A 12,945-nucleotide genomic window follows, 5' to 3' on the forward strand; every position below is an offset into this window, starting at 1 on the left:
AAAAAGAAAATAGGACTACAGTCCTAGCATTTGGGAGGCCGAGACAGGAGAATCGCGGTTCGCAGACAGCCTCGGCTACTCAGTGACACCCTGTTTCAAAATAATAAAAACCGAGCTGGGGGTGTAGCTCGGAGGTAGAAACCCCCTGGGTTCCATCCCAGTACCCAAAAAAAAGGGGAGGGGGCTGCCGATGTAGCTTGGAGATAGTGACCCTTCTGGATTCAATCCCCAATTTCCCCTGCGCCCCCCAAAAAAAGGCTCCGGACGCTGCACTGAACGCTTTTATTGATGCCACCCCAGCCCCCGGGCCCCGCCGGCTCCTGCTCAGTTCCCCGCGCCGTCCTCCAGCACGCTCCGGATCCAGGGCGCGTAGCTCGACACGCGGGTGGAGATGCCAGGTCCCCTGGGGTCGCCGCACAAAGGCCCGCTCGAGGAGAACACGCCCTCGAGCACGCCGCCGCACACCAGCGGGCTCCCCGAGTCGCCCTGCGGGGGGGTTCGTGAGTGCCGGCCCCGCCCAACCCCGGCTCCAGCCCGGGGTCCCACAGCCTCTCCGCCAGGACCCCGGCCCGAGTTCCGCCTCTCCTTCAGGCTGGCCCGCCCCTCCGTCTTCCTCCCTTTCCCTGGGGCCTCCCCTCTGCCCCCGCCCCTCCCTGAGCCTGTCCTCGGGTCCCGCCCCTCTATGGCCCCGCCCTCTCCCTGTGGCCTCTCCTCTGGCCCCGCCCTTTTCTCCCTTCCCTGCGGATTCCCTTTTGGCCCGCCCTTCCCTAGGGACTCTCCTCTGGTCCCCCCCTCCGTCCCCTCCCCTCCCTGGGTCTTCTCTCCTGGGTCCGCCCCTCCCTGGCCGGATCCCTTCCCCCAAGGCCTCTCTTCTGGCTCCGCCCCTCTAGGTCCCCGCCCCTCCTCCCAGGGCCTGTCCTCTGGCCCCGCCCCTCCCTGGGGCCTCTCATTTGGCTCCGCCCTCTTTGGCCCCGCCCCTCCCTGGGCCCGCACCCTGCATCTGTCCAGGCGGCGGAGGTCTGTGCATATCTGGCGCTCGGTGATGGCGTCTAAGCCGCCCACGTTCAGGGCGCGCGCGTTGCAGGTGGAGAGGACAAGCGAGGGCAGCAGCGCCTGCAGCAGGCTGCCGGGACCACCGCCGGCGGGGGTCCCCACGATCCAGCCCGCCACGTCGCAGCGCGTTCCGGGCGGCAGCTCGCGGTCCTCCTGCTGCCAGGGCAGGGGGCGCACGGCGCGGCCCAGCGCGGCCTCCTCCGCCAGCTGCGGAGGGGGCGTCAGGCGAGATGAGCGGGACCCCGGGACCCCCACCCGGCCCCGGGACCCCCGCTCTCTCCGGCCCCCGCGACCCCCTCCCGGCCCCGGGCCCGCGCCCACCTGCAGCAGGATCAGGTCGTGCTCCAGGGAGCCGGGGCGCCTGTAGGGGTGGCGCACGGCGCGGGACACGTCGTACAGGCGCGTGGAGGGCTCGGGCTCCGACAGCGAGTGCACGCCCAGCAGCACCTGCGTCTGCTGGGGGGCGCTGGGGGGTCCGCGGTCAGCCGGGGCCGGGCCACCTACCCTCCCACAGACACTCACCCGCTGTCCAAACCCCCCAAGGACACTCACCCGCCGACCACCCCCGCCATGGACACTCACCCGCCGGCCAAACCCCCCAAGGACACTCACCCTCCGTCCACCCCCCCACGGTCACTCACCCTCCGTCCAAGCCTCCCACGAACACTCACCTGCCGTCCAACCCCCCCACGGTCACTCACCCTCCGTCCAACCCTCCCACGGACACTCACCCGCCGTCCAACCCCCCAACGGACACACACCCGTCGTCCAACCCCCCCACGGACACTCACCCGCCGTCCACCCCCCACGGACACTCACCCGCCGTCCACCCCCCACGGACACTCACCCGCCGTCCACCCCCCACGGACACTCACCCGTCGTCCCACCCGCCCACAGACACTCACCCTCCGTCCACCCCCCCATGGACACTCACCCTCCGTCCACCCCCCCACGGACACTCACCCGCTGTCCACCCCCCACGGACACTCACCCTCCGTCCACCCCCCACGGACACTCACCCGTCGTCCCACCCCCCCACGGACACGCACCCGTCGTCCAACCCCCCCACGGACACTCACCCGCCGTCCACCCCCCACGGACACTCACCCGCCGTCCACCCCCCCACGGACACGCACCCGTCGTCCAACCCCCCCACGGACACGCACCCGCCGTCCACCCCCCACGGACACTCACCCGCCGTCCACCCCCCCACGGACACTCACCCGCCGTCCACCCCCCCACGGACACTCACCTGCCGTCCACCCCCCCACGGACACTCACCCGCCGTCCACCCCCCACGGACACTCACCCGCCGTCCACCCCCCACGGACACTCACCCGCCGTCCAGGCAGTGCGCGGCGCTCAGCACCCACTTCGCGCTCAGCAGGGCGCCGCCGCAGCGGTGCGTGCCGTTCACCTGCACCGACGCCATGTAGGGCCGCGCGTGCGGCTGCGCCTCCCGAACGTCCAGGGTCCCGACGCCGGGCTGGGCCGCTGCGGGGCGGGGGGTGAGCGAGCACGGGGGGAGCCCCCTCCCCACCCGGAGTGAGCGCCCCAGGGCCAGGGCGCAGGGGTGGGGCTGCGGCAGCGACTCCCAGCGTGCACCCCAAGGCTGCATCTAAGACCCCTGCAGCTTCAGACCCTGAAGGGCTCAGGTTTGTGGATGCCCTTGGCTTCCAGAGCCCCCCCTTCCTGGCCACCGATGGGCGTTGGGAGGGTGCTGTCTGCAGAGGGGACCCTGGCTGACGCCCCGTCTCCCCCAGACCCACTCACCGCACAGGGCGGCGCCCAGGAGAACCGCGGCCACCAGGCGCGCCAAGCTGGGTCCCGCCATCATGCTGCTGCTGCTGCTGCTGCTGCTGGGCCACCGGCCCGGTCCCTTTTATGGGGGTGCAGGGGGCGGCACCCCTGGAGCCCACTGCGCTGGCGGCTGCCCAGCTGGGGGAAGGGGAAGCTGCCCGCCCAGCCTGCACCAAGTCTCCAGACAGGCTGGCGCAAGAGGGGTCCCGCCCGGGCCATGAGCCTCCACCCTGGGCCTCTCGTCTGGCCCCGACCCCCGGCCTCTCGCGGTCCCACAAGGGGACCGGGTCTCTCCGGGGAGCTAGCCAGGGCCAGCTTTAATAGGGGGCAGCCCCCGGTGCTGGCAAGAAGCGAGGAGGGGTCTGCGCACCCCAGGCTATATCCCCACCTCCCCTCAAAACAGAGCATCACTGCAGCCTGAATTTCACAATACCAGATGCAGCTATACAGAACCATTTATTTATTTATTTATTTATTCGTTTATTTATTTATTTATTTATTTATTTATTTATTTTGGTGGTACTGGGGTTCCTGGAAACCCTTCTGCCTCGGGCTACACTCCCAGACCTATTTTTACATTTTTATTTGGAAACAGGGTCTCCTAAGCCAGCGTGCGCGGCTGGCTTCCAACCTGCGCGATCCTCCTGCCTCCCACTCCCGAGCACCGGGATTACAAGCGTGTGCCACCACGCCCGGCAAGGTAGTATATTTTAGAGTAGTAGAATATAATCAGTTTTTTTCATTGGTCTCCGTTTAGGGTCTCCTTGGGTTTCTTTTCTTTTTCTTTCTTTTTTTTTTTTTGGTGCACTGTATTCATACATCATAATGATATAAAGAAATTACTTTTGTAGACATACATGCACACATCGCACAGTTAGCCCCTACCCGATCCCCACTCGTTCCCTCCCCATCCCTCCTTCCCATGCTTGGCTTAGTGGTTCACATCTAGTATTATAGCAATTTATCCAATATTAACGATGTTTATTTATTTATTTATTTATTTATTTTTTATTTTATTTATTATTATTATTATTATTATTATTATTATTATTATTATTATTATTAGTGGTACTGGGGATGGAACCCAGGGGCTTTTCTACCTCCAGGCTAACACTCCCAAGCCTTTTTTTTTGGGGGGGGGTCTGGGGATGGAACCCAGGGGCATTTGACCTCCAAGCTACACCCCCTGCCCTACTTTTTATTCCTTATTTGAAACGGTCTCACTGAGTTGCAGAGGGCCTCACTAAGTAGTAGCTGAGGCTGTCCACGAACCGCGATCCTCCAGTCTCAGCCTCCCGAATGCTGGGAGGACAAGCGTGCGCCACCACGCCCGGCTCCAGGCCTATTTTATACTTTATTTGGAAACAGGGTCTCACTAAGTTGCCGAGAGCCTCACTAAGTCGCCGAGGCTGGCTTCAAACCTCTGTGATCCTCTGGTTTTAGCCTCCCAAGAACTAGGATTACAAGTGTGTGCCACCACGACCAGCTTATTTTAATTTTTTTATTTACTTTTTTTGTGTGGTGCCGGGATGGAGCCCAGGGGCATTCTACCTCCGAGCTGCACCCCCAGCCCTGTGGTTTATTTTTTATTCTGAAACAGGGTCTCCCAGAGTTGCAAAGGGCGTCGCTAAGTAGCTGAGGCTGGCCGCGAACCGCGATCCTCCGGTCTCAGCCTCCCCAGTGCTGGGATGACCAGCATGCGCCCCGCGCCCGGCCAGAGCGGGCTCTGATGGTGCCAGGCAGAGGAGCGGCCCTGGCCGGGGCGGCGGGTGGCAGAGGCCGCCTCTCCTAGTGGGCAGTCGCAGGTTCGAGGACAGGCTTGGCAAATTCGACCTTGTTTCCAAATAAAGTAGGGCTGGGGTGTCGCTCAGAGACAGAGCGTCCCTGGGTTCAACCCTAGCAACAACAACACCCCTTTGTGGCCAGGCTCGGCTCTTGGTGGGAGGCAGGACACCGGCTGGCCGGGTTCTGCCCCGTCCCTCCTGTATCCAGGGGCGAGCTGAGCTCAACGCAGGCCCCAGGCCGCCCCACGCCCACCGCAGGGACCCGCACCCTCCGCCCAGAGCGGCCCTCAGTGCCTGGGAGCAGAGCGGCACCACGGCCATGTTGGGGGCCCCCTGGCTTCCTGGGGGGCGCGAGGGCGCCGCCGTGCGGCCGAGGCGGGCACGGCACCCGCAGGCTCAGAGCTGGGCTCTGGACCAAGGCTCACCCCAGCCTGTCTCGGTGAGGACTGGGGACAGCCAGCCGGACACGGTGGTCCACGCCTGTAGCTCTGTTATTTGGGGGCTGAAACAAGGCGATCACAGGCTCGAGGCCAGTCTCAGCAAGTGGTGAGAGTCTCATGAACGCAGCAAGACCTTAACAAAATAAAAATAAAAGAAAATAGGGCTGCAGTCCTAGCATTTGGGAGGCCGAGACGGGAGAATCGCGGTTCGCAGACAGCCTCGGCTACTCAGTGACACCCTGTTTCAAAATAATAAAAACCGAGCTGGGGGTGTAGCTCGGAGGTAGAAACCCCCTGGGTTCCATCCCAGTACCCAAAAAAAGGGGGGGGGCTGCAGATGTAGCTTGGAGATAGTGACCCTTCTGGATTCAATCCCCGATCCCCCCTGCGCCCCCCCAAAAAAGGCTCCGGACGCTGCTCTGAACGCTTTTATTGATGCCACCCCAGCCCCCGGGCCCCGCCGGCTCCTGCTCAGTTCCCCGCGCCGTCCTCCAGCACGCTCCGGATCCAGGGCGCGTAGCTCGACACGCGGGTGGAGATGCCAGGTCCCCTGGGGTCGCCGCACAAAGGCCCGCTCGAGGAGAACACGCCCTCGAGCACGCCGCCGCACACCAGCGGGCTCCCCGAGTCGCCCTGCGGGGGGGTTCGTGAGTGCCGGCCATGCCCTCGCCTGTCCATCCTTCCGAGGCCCCGCCCATGGCCTGTCCATCTTGCCGAGGCCCCGCCCATGGCCTGTCCATCCTGCCGAGGCCCCGCCCATGGCCTGTCCATCCTGCCGAGGCCCCGCCCTCGGCCTGTCCATTCTGCCGAGGCCCCGCCCTCGCCTGTCCATCCTGCCGAGGCTACGCCCATGGCCTGTCCATCCTGCTGAGGCCCCGCCCTCGGCCTGTCCATTCTGCCGAGGCCCCGCCTTCGGCCTGTCCATCCTGCCGAGGCCCCGCCCTCGGCCTGTCCATCCTGCCGGGCTCCTCCCTCCCTCCTGGGCTCGGGCCATTCTCAGTCCCCTCCTCCCGCTCGCTGGCCCGCCCTCTCTCTGCTCCAGCCCCGGGTCCCACAGACAGGACCCCGCCCGAGTTCTGCCTCTCCTCCAGGCCGCCCCCTCCCTCCCCGGCCCCGCCCCTCCGGCTCCTCCCTCTTCCCTGGGGCTTCTCTAGCCCCGCCCCTACCCGGCCCCGCCCCTCCGCCCTGGCCTCTCCTCTGGCCCCGCCCCTCTGTTCCCTCCCCTCCCTGGGCCCGCACCTTGCATCTGTCCAGGCGGCGGCTCTCGGTGCATATCTGGCGCTCGGTGACGCCGACTAAGCCGTGGCCATCGTTCAGGGCGCGCAGGTTGCAGGTGGAGCGGATCAGCGCGGGCAAAACCGCCTCCAGCAGGCGGTCGGGGAGGCGGCCGGCGGGGGTCCCCACGGTCCAGCCCGCCACGTCGCAGCGAGTCCCGGGCGGCAGCTCGCGGTCCTCCTGCTGCCAGGGCAGGGGGCGCACGGCGCGGCCCAGCGCGGCGTCCTCCGCCAGCTGCGGAGGGGGCGTCAGGCGGGCAGGTTGGGACCCCGGACCCCCACCCGGACCCCGGGACCCCCACCCTGCCCCGGGCCCGCGCCCACCTGCAGCAGGAGCAGGTCGTGTCCCAGGGAGTCCGGGAGGCTGTAGGGGTGGCGCACGGCGCGGGACACGTCGTACAGGCGCGTGGAGGGCTCGGGCTCCGACAGCGAGTGCGCGCCCAGCAGCACCTGCGGCTGCTCGGGGGCGCTGGGGGGGTCCGCGGTCAGCCGGGGCCGGGGGCCGACCCCCCCACGGACACTCACCCGCCGTCCACCCCCCCACGGACACTCACCCGCCGTCCACCCCCCCACGGACACTCACCTGCCGTCCACCCCCCCACGGACACTCACCTGCCGTCCACCCCCCACGGACACTCACCCGCCGTCCAGGCAGTGCGCGGCGCTCACACCCACTTCGCGCTCAGCAGGGCGCCGCCGCAGCGGTGCGTGCCGTTCACCTGCACCGACGCCATGTAGGGCCGCGCGTGCGGCTGCGCCTCCCGAACGTCCAGGGTCCCGACGCCGGGCTGGGCCGCTGCGGGGCGGGGGGTGAGCGAGCACCGGGGGAGCCCCCTCCCCACCCGGAGTGAGCGCCCCAGGGCCAGGGCGCAGGGGTGGGGCTGCGGCAGCGATTCCCAGCGTGCACCCCAAGGCTGCACCTAAGACCCCTGCAGTTTCAGACCCTGAAGGGCTCAGGTTTGTGGATGCCCTTGGCTTCCAGAGCCCCCCTTCCTGGCCACCGATGGGCGTTGGGAGGGTACTGTCTGCAGAGGGGACCCTGGCTGACGCCCCGTCTCCCCCAGACCCACTCACCGCACAGGGCGGCGCCCAGGAGAACCGCGGCCACCAGGCGCGCCAAGCTGGGTCCCGCCATCATGCTGCTGCTGCTGCTGCTGCTGCTGGGCCACCGGCCCGGGCCCTTTTATGGGGGTGCAGGGGGCGGCACCCCTGGAGCCCCACTGCGCTGGCGGCTGCCCAGCTGGGGGAAGGGGAAGCTGCCCGCCCAGCCTGCACCAAGTCTCCAGACAGGCTGGCGCAAGAGGGGTCCCGCCCGGGCCACGTGCCTCCTCCCTGGGCCTCTCGTCTGGCCCCAACCCCCGGCCTCTCGTGGTCCCACAAGGGGGGGGGAGCTAGCCAGGGCCAGCTTTTTTTATTTTTTATTTTTTTTTGGTGGTACTGGGGTTCCTGGAAGCCCTTCTACCTCCGGGCTACACTCCCAGACCTATTTTTACATTTTTATTTGGAAACAGGGTCTCCTAAGCCAGCGCGCGCGGCTGGCTTCGAACCTGCGTGATCCTCCTGTCTCTGCCTCCCAAGCGCGGGGATGACAAGCGTACGCCACCACGCCCGGCCAGGGCCAGCTTTAATGGGGGGCAGCCCCCGGTGCTGGGAAGAAACGTAGAGGGGCCTGCGCCCCCCAGGCTATATCCCCATCTCCCCCCAAAACAGGGTGATGGAGGACACGGAAGAAACCTGAGGAATGAAAGATTCCAAAGGAGTTAAGGCAGTTTGGCGAAAGGTCAAGCTTCCCGAGATCTGGGTGACTTCTGGTCTTTCCGGAATTTCTCACCCCCGACCCACCGGTGAGAGCGGGAACTGGCTGCAGTCATGCTCTTAATAATCTCTAACCAGGCCTCCTTGTTTCTTCTTGTTTTTTAATTTTCCCTCCATGACTGTATTCTGCAAGCATATGACGTATGACCTACATCAATCATTCTGCATTGTGTTTGAAATTGTACCTTGATGTTTTTCTTTCTGTTGAAGTTGTGGTTTTGGTGCAGAGGGGAAAAGTATAAAAACTTAGTTCTAGAGAATAAAGTTGTCAGTGGTCCAAGAGACGACTGTCCGAGTCTTCATTTCAGGTCTCTCCCTCCCAAGTCCCGGGGAGGAATCCCCATACAGGACGTCTTTCCAGCCTGAATTTCACAATACCAGGTGCAGCTATAAACATCCCCATCTTTTTTTTATTTTTGTGTGGTCCTGCAGATTGAACCCAGTCTCCCTTGAGCCACACCCACCCGGAACCCAGGGGCTTTTCTACCTCCAGGCTACACGCCCCAGACCTTTTTTTTTTTTTTTTTTTTTTGCAGGTCTGGGGATGGAACCCAGGGGCATTTGACGTCCGAGCTACACCCCCAGCCCTATTTTTTATTCCTTATTTGAAACGGTCTCACTGAGTTGCAGAGGCCTCACTAAGTAGTAGCTGAGGCTGTCCACGAACCGCGATCCTCCAGTCTCAGCCTCCCGAATGCTGGGATGACAAGCGTGCGCCATCACGCCCGGCTCCAGACCTATTTTATACTTTATTTGGAAACAGGGTCTCACTAAGTTGCCGAGAGCCTCACTAAGTCGCCGAGGCTGGCTTCAAACCTGCGCGATCCTCCTGTCTCAGCCTCCCAAGAACTAGGATTACAAGTGTGTGCCACCACGACTGGGGACAGCCAGCCGGACACGGTGGCCCACGCCTGTAGCTCTGTTATTTGGGGGCTGAAACAAGACCATCACAGGCTCGAGTCCAGTCTCAGCAGTAGGTGAGATTGTCATGAACGCAGCAAGACCGTTACAAAATAAAAATAAAAGAAAATAGGGCTGCAGTCAGGGGTGGTGGCGCGCGCTTGTAATCCCCGCGCTTGAGACAGGAGGATCGCAGGTTCAAAGCCAGCCTCAGCTACTCAGTGAGACCCTGTTTCAAAATAATAGAAACCGAGCTAGGCGTGTAGCTCGGAGGTAGAATGCCCCTGGGTTCCATCCCCAGTACCCCACCCAAGAAAAAGAGGGCAGCAGATGTAGCTTGGAGATAGTGACCCTTCTGGATTCAATCCCTAATTTCCCCAGCGCCCCCCAAAAAAGGCTCCGGACGCTGCACTGAACGCTTTTATTGATGCCACCCCAGCCCCCGGGCCCCGCCGGCTCCTGCTCAGTTCCCCGCGCCGTCCTCCAGCACGCTCCGGATCCAGGGCGCGTAGCTCGACACGCGGGTGGAGATGCCAGGTCCCCTGGGGTCGCCGCACAAGTGCCCCCTCGACGTGACCACGCCCTCGAGCACGCCCCCGCACACCAGCGGGCTCCCCGAGTCGCCCTGCGGGGGGGTTCGTGAGTGCCGGCCCCGCCCTCGCCTGTCCATCCTGCCGGGCCCCGCCCTCCCTACTGGGCTCATTCTCAGCCCCTCCTCCCGCTCGCTGGCCCCGCCCACTCTGGGCTCCAGTTCGGGGTCCCACAGCCTCACCGCCCGGACCCCGGCCCGAGTTCTGCCTCTCCTCCAGGCCGCCCCTTCCTCCCGGCCCCGCCCCTCCGTCTCCTCCCCCTTCGCTGGGGCCTCCACTCTGGCCCCGCCCCTCCCGGGCCCCGCCCCTCCTCCCTGGCATCCCCTCTGGCCCCGCCCCTCCCTGGCCCCGCCCCTCCTCCCTGGCATCCCCTCTGGCCCCGCCCCTCCCTGGCCCCGCCCCTCCCTGGGCCCTCCTACCAGGGACCGCCCACTGCATCTGTCCAGGCGGCGGAGGTCAGTGCATATCTGGCGCTCGGTGAAGGCGTCTAAGCCGCCCACGTTCAGGGCGCGCGCGTTGCAGCCGGACCGGACAAGCACGGGCAGCACCTCCCGCAGCAGGCTGCCGGGACCATCGCCGGCGGGGGTCCTCACGTCAAAGCCCAACACGTCGCAGAGCGTCCCGGGCGGAAGCTGGCGGAACTCTTGCTGCCAGGGCAGGGGGCGCACGGCGCGGCCCAGCGCGGCGTCCTCCGCCAGCTGCGGAGGGGGCGTCAGGCGGGCGGGTTGGGACCGCGGCCCCCCAGCTCCCTCCGAACCCGGGACCCCCACCCGGGCCCCCGGCTCTCTCCCGCCCCCGGGACCCCCACCTGGCCCCCGGGACCCCTCCACGAGACCGCGCCCACCTGCAGCAGGATCAGGTCGTGCTCCAGGGAGTCCGGGCGGCTGTCGGGGTGGCGCACGGCGCGGGACACGTCGTACAGGCGCGTGGAGGGCTCGGGCTCCGACAGCGAGTGCGCGCCCAGCAGCACCTGCGGCTGCTCGGGGGCGCTGGGGGGGTCCGCGGTCAGCCGGGCCGGGGGCCGACCCCCCCACGGACACGCACCCGACGACCCCCCCACAGACACTCACCCGCCGTCCAACACCCCCACGGACACTCACCCGCCGTCCACCCCCACCATGGACACTCACCCGCCGTCCAGCCCCCACCGACACTCACCCGCCGTCCACCCCCCCACGGACACTCACCCCTCCTCCAGGCAGTGCGCGGCGCTCAGCACCCACTTCGCGCTCAGCAGGGCGCCGCCGCAGCGGTGCGTGCCGTTCACCTGCACCGACGCCATGTAGGGCCGCGCGTGCGGCTGGGCCTCCGGAACGTCCAGGGTCCCGAAGCCGGACTGGGCCGCTGCGGGGCGGGGGGTGAGCGAGCACCGGGGGAGCCCCCTCCCCACCCGGAGTGAGCGCCCCAGGGCCAGGGCGCAGGGGAGGGGCTGCGGCAGCGATTCCCAGCGTGCACCCCAAAGGCTGGCCTTAGGCGCTGACCTGGCCTACGACCCCAGCCAGGTCGCCGACCCTGAAGGGCTCAGGTTTGTGGATGCCCTTGGCTTCCAGAGCCCCCCCCCTTCCTGGCCACCGATGGGCGTTGGGAGGGTGCTGTCTGCAGAGGGGACCCTGGCTGACGCCCCGTCTCCCCCAGACCCACTCACCGCACAGGGCGGCGCCCAGGAGAACCGCGGCCACCAGGCGCGCCAAGCTGGATCCCGCCATCATGCTGCTGCTGCTGCTGCTGCTGCTGGGCCACCGGCCCGTGCCCTTTTATGGGGGTGCAGGGGGCGGCACCCCTGGAGCCCACTGCGCTGGCGGCTGCCCAGCTGGGGTAAGGGGAAGCTGCCCGCCCAGCCTGCACCAAGTCTCCAGCCAGGTTGGCGCAAGAGGGGTCCCGCCCCGGCCACGTGCCTCCTCCCTGGGGCCTCTCCTCTGGCTGTGCCCCCCCCAGTCACCCCACACCCCGCCTCTCACGGTCCCACAAGGGGACCGGGTCTCTCCGGGGAGCTAGCCAGGGCCAGCTTTAATGGGGGGCAGCCCCCGGTGCTGGGAAGAAGCGGAGAGGGGCCTGCGCCCCCCAGGCTATATCCCCATCTCCCCCCACAACAGGGTGATGGAGGACACGGAGGAAACCTGAAGAAAGAAAGGTTCCAAAGGAGTTAAGGCAGTTTGGTGAAAGGTCAAGCTTTCCGAGACTCTGGGTGACTTCTGGTCTTTCCGGAATTTCTCACCCCCGACCCACCGGTGAGAGCGGGAACTGGCTGCAATCATGCTCTTAATAATCTTTAACCAGGCCTCTTGGTTTCTTCTTGTATTTTAATTTTCCCTCCAAGCCCGGCGTGGTGGCGCACGCTTGTAATCCCAGCATTCGGGAGGCTGAGACCGGAGGATCGCGGTTCGCGGACAGCCTCAGCTACTTAGTGAGGCCTTTTGCAACTTAGTGAGACCCTGTTTCAAGAATAAAGAATAAAAAATTGGGCAGGGGGTGTAGCTCGGAGGTCAAATGCCTCTGGGTTCCATCCCCAGACCCGCAAAAAAAAAAAAAAAAAAAAAATTCCCTCCATGATTGTATTCTGCAAGCATATGACGTATGTCCTACATCAATCATTCTGCATTGTGTTTGAGATTGTACTTTGATGTTTTTCTTTCTGTTGAAGTTGTGGTTTTGGTGCAGGGGAAAAAAGTATAAAAACTTAGTTCTAGAAATAAAGTTGTCAGTGGTCCAAGAGACGACTGTCCGAGTCTTCATTTCAGCTCTCTCCCTCCCAAGTCCCGGGGCATTGAACCTCCGAGCTACACCCCCAGCCCTATTTTTTATTCCTTATTTGAAACGGTCTCACTGAGTTGCAGAGGCCTCACTAAGTAGTAGCTGAGGCTGTCCACGAACCACGATCCTCCAGTCTCAGCCTCCCGAATGCTGGGATGACAAGCGTGCGCCATCACACCTGGCTCCAGACATATTTTATACTTTATTTGGAAACAGGGTCTCACTCAGTTGCCGAGGCTGGCTTCGAACCTCTGCGATCCTCTGGTTTTAACCTCCCAAGAACTAGGATTACAAGTGTGTGCCACCACGCCCAGCTTATTTTAATTTTTTTATTTACTTTTTTTGTGTGGTGCCGGGATGGAACCCAGGGGCATTCTACCTCCGAGCTGCACCCCCAGCCCTGTGGTTTATTTTTTATTCTGAAACAGGGTCTCCCAGAGTTGCAAAGGTCGTCGCTAAGTAGCTGAGGCTGGCCGCAAACCACGATCCTCCGGTCTCAGCCTCCCCAGTGCTGGGATGACAAGCGTGCGCCCCGCGC

The 12,945-nt window shown here is 64.5% G+C and overlaps 1 protein-coding gene and 1 pseudogene across 2 annotated transcripts; both read right to left on the reverse strand.

The window, feature by feature from the left end:
• Positions 1 to 5,548: 5,548 nt before the first annotated feature.
• LOC308275053 (complement factor D-like) lies at positions 5,549 to 7,486 on the reverse strand (annotated as a pseudogene). Its single transcript has 5 exons — positions 7,426 to 7,486; positions 6,992 to 7,147; positions 6,676 to 6,820; positions 6,317 to 6,586; positions 5,549 to 5,710 (listed from the first exon to the last, which is right to left on the reverse strand). The product of its transcript is annotated as a complement factor D-like (transcript).
• Positions 7,487 to 9,529: 2,043 nt separating this feature from the next.
• On the reverse strand, positions 9,530 to 11,362 carry LOC308275054 (complement factor D-like; the record flags this gene model as incomplete). The annotated part of the gene is made up of 5 exons (XM_080713061.1): positions 9,530 to 9,691; positions 10,076 to 10,354; positions 10,501 to 10,645; positions 10,844 to 11,000; positions 11,302 to 11,362. The coding sequence occupies 5 exons, from the start codon at positions 11,360 to 11,362 to the stop codon at positions 9,530 to 9,532; spliced, it is 804 nt and encodes a 267-aa protein (XP_080569187.1).
• Between the last annotated feature and the right edge of the window lie 1,583 nt (positions 11,363 to 12,945).

Source organism: Muscardinus avellanarius, assembly GCF_963383645.1.
Source record: "Muscardinus avellanarius genome assembly, chromosome: 16".
Lineage (NCBI taxonomy): Eukaryota > Metazoa > Chordata > Mammalia > Rodentia > Gliridae > Muscardinus > Muscardinus avellanarius.